A 4,369-nucleotide genomic window follows, 5' to 3' on the forward strand; every position below is an offset into this window, starting at 1 on the left:
CTGCTCGCGAAAACCGGTCGCCGACTCCCGATCGGCCTCAGCGGCGGCGAGTCTCTCCAATCCGTCATCTATATGCTTGGTACGACGATGGAGGCGTCACCGATGTCGTACAAGAAGGCCACGGCGGCCCTGGACGAGGCGGCGAGGGCGCGGCTGCGGGGCCCGTTCTTCGGCAGCATCACGCCGCCCGCCGGGAGCGAGGACGTCGACGACGATGGATTGGTTGAGTTGGTCGACGAGTTCTACAACGGATATGGCGAGGACGCCGTCCCCAAGCAGGCCGTAGCGCCGAGGGCAGCCGCCTGGATAGACACGCTTCGAGCGGCGCTGGCAGATGCGACCGCCGATGCGGCGGCGGCACGGGTCCGCGCCGAGGCCGAGCGCGCCGTCGTGGATGCACGGATGGCCGTGGCCGGCGGCGAAGGCGTCAGGAAGCGCGTCGCGGAACGGCTCCGCGCGAGAGGGTTCGATGCCGGTGAGTTCCCGTGCCCTCCTTTCAGATACTTTTTTCAGTTAATTTTCGAGTGCGTTCTCTATTTCCTTCAGAAAAAATTCTACATGATCGAAGCATAAGCAACACGGATTGACGTTTTATTTTCGTGATTGGGCGCAGGTATCTGCCGATCGTCGTGGGAAAGAAGCAGCAGCTCCCCGGCGGGCAGCCACGAGTACGTGGACGTGGTATTGTCAGCGGGCTTTTCGACGTCTCGCTACATCGTAGAGGTCAACGTCGCCGCCGAGTTCGAAACGGCGAGGCCTAGCGCCGAGTACCAGGAGCTCCTCCTCGCCCTCCCGCCGGTGCTCGTGGCGACGCCGGAAGCTTTCAAGGAGGTTGCCGCGGTAATGTGCGCGGCGGCGGCAGAGTCGATACGAGGCGCCGGCATGCACGTGCCGCCGTGGAGGCGGGCGCGGTACGTCCAGGCCAAGTGGTCCGGCAAATACAAGAGAGTGGCGGGCCTCGTGGCCGGGCCGACGGGGCCTCCACGGGAAGGGCCGAGCAGCACTACATCGTCCGATGCTCGCCGGCGGCGCACCCTGCCGTCCGGCGGCCCGATGAATTGCGGAATGGAGATGGGGCGGGAAGGATTGGTCGGCGCGAGGCCGTTGATGTTCAGAGGATTGTGACACGCGATTCACGGTGCAAGCGGGACGCTCCGCCGTAGCCCGCGTATGCGCCGCACCTGCCGCAGTCATTACGCGGTATGCCGCGTATAGCCGCGTGTGATTCGCGTTATTTTGCGGCGCCGCGCGCGCCGCGTATACAGCTCGGCCTGGGGGCGTTCCTGGGAAAGATGCAGACGCTGACGACCACGCCCATGTCGGCGACATACTCCTCGTCGTCCTCCATGTCCCACCCCTGCATCACGATGCCCACCTCCGACCCCCTGGCGTCGTCCGCCGGCCCGACGGCGGAGCCCTTCCCGACCTCTTCCTCCTAGATCCTCCTGTATCGCCAGGAGGCATCTGGCCATGGCCGCGCCGCAGATCCAACTCCCGCCGGCCGGGACTCGCCGATTCTTCTTGTCTCCGGCGGCGGAGCGCGGGCGCTCGCGCAAGGCGAGCAGATGTTCAGCGGGCTGGCATCCTGGCTCCCCTTGAGGCTCCCGCTGGTGCGCAGCTGCCGGCTGAGCGACGGGCGCGACGCCGGTGCCGTCTCAGCGCCGCCGCGGCCGGGGCTGAAGGCCTTGGAGGAGACGGAGGTGCGCAGGCCCGAGTAGGCGATGGAGGGGCGGGAGGTGAAGCAGATGAAGAGCTTCGTTCCTCCGCCGCCGCCCTGGTCGGCTGGTCTGAGTGCTTCTTGCGGCGCATCGCGGCGACTGCGGGCCGGCCTGCATACGCCGTTTTTTTTTATTCATTTTCCGTGGGAGCTCGCGTATGTGATTAACTGGGCCCAAACTGCGGCGCCGCAGACGGACCGCTGCCGCTTGCACCCTGACGCGATGCTGTATGCATGCATCCATCATGCAACACCGGTGCTCTGATCAGAGATGAGATGACGAGCCAGTCCGTTTCTTTAGCCTTTCTGGCTTGCCAGCTGTCTATCATTTATTTTTAACTTTTATTTTTTCCGGCAAGGGGCTAGCTGTAGAACGTTCTTGCTGGTCACGGCTGTTGAAGTGTAAGTTTTGGGAGGTTCTGTACTGGCCGATGAAAAATTAGTAACTGTAAGATATATACATTCATCTTTCCAAAAAAAATGTATAAATTTGGTTTATCCATCATATGCAAACATCTTATACTCTGTATTTTGGAAATGGAGGGACAAGGCTATGTTTTGGTTAAATAATAGTAGGCTGACAAGTAAATCACTACATAACTCATGATCTAAGCCAACGCATTTGCCTTCGGCATAGGCCCGATAGCCGTCGGCATTAATGATAACCATGACTTTCGCGTAAGATTTGTTGGGGAACTCAAGGTGTACTCAAGATGAACCTACTTACTCTTAACAAAAGATACATTTTGATACCTATGTCTCTGCAGTTGATACCTATGTCCTGGAGGCAATCCTAGCAAACAATGAAGAGTGAATTTCACTTTTTACCCGGTAATTCTACAGTTGTGACAATAATTGCTCCGTTGAATAAAAAATCATCTAGATTATGCATTTCAAAAGATTTGGACCCTCGATTTCTGGTGTGTATTCATTGGGCAAGCTATGAGGTGATTACCTACTTTCAAAAATATCAGTACGGGGACGAGAAATGAAACAATTGGATAAGAGAAGTCTGGACATAATCGTAGATGAGGGCTTCCGATATTTACACATTTTGTCGCACCACATCGACGAAATATGCCGGTCCTATCTAACAAAAACAAACAAAATGCTAAATTGGGGTAAAACCATGTTTAAAAACTTCTAGATGGGATATTTTTTTGTAAAAGTTGCACTAAATGGGGTAATATGTGTCACAAATGCGCAGCTATAGGGTAAAAAGTGGAATTCACTCTTTTTTTTTTTGCGAAACACAATTAAAATGACACTAGTAAGAAGTGGTGGAAACTCAAGGTGTCCTGAAGATAAGATAGTTATTTGATACATATGTCAAAAGGTACTGTAATGAGGATGAAAGTTATTCACCACATGATTCTCAAATGCTCTCTTACATGCTTTTAGGGTGAACATTTGTAATCATGCTTTATGTCACGTTATCTTAAATTTCAATAATGGCATTTTTTTTAACAAAATAAGAGTTTCTATTTTTTGCAGGTTATCGATTTGAGGGCTCAATGAGTCTATATGTGGTACACACTCCACACTGCAGCGTGTGGAAGTGTGGGTTTCTCGACTCTCGATTGTTCTGATGTGCAATTCTTAAGATGATTGTATTACGAAAAGTCATTTTGGATCCTGGGCACCAGTGCTCTTATTGGATTAAAAAAATTGAAAATTATATTTATATAGTTAAAAAATTATGTAACAAAATTCTAAAAGGAGCTGATGATGTATCCCAATAATGTACAAAATCTCAATTACAAATGTTTTGTTTTCTGAGCTACAGAAAAATGACAAAGTCTGATTTTTTTTCTGAGATTTGAATCACTATACTAAGATCCACATATTTGGTATTTCTGTGTAGCCTAAAATACACATTATTTTTTAGTTGAAAGTTTACATGAGGTGGGATACAATACTAGCTACATCATGATAAAATACATATTATTTTCGGTGGAAAGTTACCAGTGCGTAGTGACAGTATTAATATGACCCGTGAAGATGCATTGGCTCCTCTAGGGCGCGTTTGGTTGCCTGGGATGAAATCGTGCACCACTGGCGCAGCGAGATGGGCGTTCTTGCGCGTTGTCAATGGGCCGCCGGTCACTTCTGGCCCATTGTTTGGTAGCTGATGGCGTGTATTTCACACGTTCGTTGGGCAACCCCAAGAGGAAGGTATGATGAGCACAGCAGCAAGTTTTCCCTCAGAAAGAAACCAAGGTTTATCGAACCAGGAGGAGCCAAGAAGCACGTTGAAGGTTGATGGCGGCGGGATGTAGTGCGGCGCAACACCGGAGATTCCGGCGCCAACGTGGAACCCGCACAACACAACCAAGCTACTTTGCCCCAACGAAACAGATGAGGTTGTCAATCTCACCGGCTTGCTGTAACAAAGGATTAACCGTATTGTGTGGAAGATGATTGTTTGCAGAGAAAATAGTAAAAACAAGTATTGCGGTAGATTGTATTTCAAGTAAAGAGAATTGGACCGGGGTCCACAGTTCACTAGAGGTGTCTCTCCCATAAGACGAACAAGCATGTTGGGTGAACAAATTACGGTTGGGCAATTGACAAATAAAGAGAGCATGACAATGCACATACATATCATGATGAGTATAGTGAGATTTAATTGGACATTACGACAAAGTACAT

The 4,369-nt window shown here is 51.1% G+C and overlaps 1 protein-coding gene across 1 annotated transcript; it reads left to right on the forward strand.

Annotated features, from left to right (window-relative positions):
• On the forward strand, positions 1–2,246 carry LOC124688179. Its single transcript, XM_047221895.1, has 3 exons — positions 1–475; positions 614–1,127; positions 1,939–2,246. The coding sequence occupies exons 1-2, from the start codon at positions 73–75 to the stop codon at positions 1,123–1,125; spliced, it is 915 nt and encodes a 304-aa protein (XP_047077851.1). The 5' UTR covers positions 1–72; the 3' UTR covers positions 1,126–1,127; positions 1,939–2,246.
• Positions 2,247–4,369: the final 2,123 nt, after the last annotated feature.

This window comes from Lolium rigidum, chromosome 2, assembly GCF_022539505.1.
Source record: "Lolium rigidum isolate FL_2022 chromosome 2, APGP_CSIRO_Lrig_0.1, whole genome shotgun sequence".
Classification (NCBI taxonomy): Eukaryota; Viridiplantae; Streptophyta; class Magnoliopsida; order Poales; family Poaceae; genus Lolium; species Lolium rigidum.

Bases quoted from the DNA above. Each gene is read 5' to 3' on its own strand.
- LOC124688179 (XM_047221895.1), top strand. From the start codon at position 73: ATGCTTGGTACGACGATGGAGGCGTCACCGATGTCGTACAAGAAGGCC. The intron at 476-613 runs GTGAGTTCCCGT...GATTGGGCGCAG, and splicing joins CGCGAGAGGGTTCGATGCCG to GTATCTGCCGATCGTCGTGG.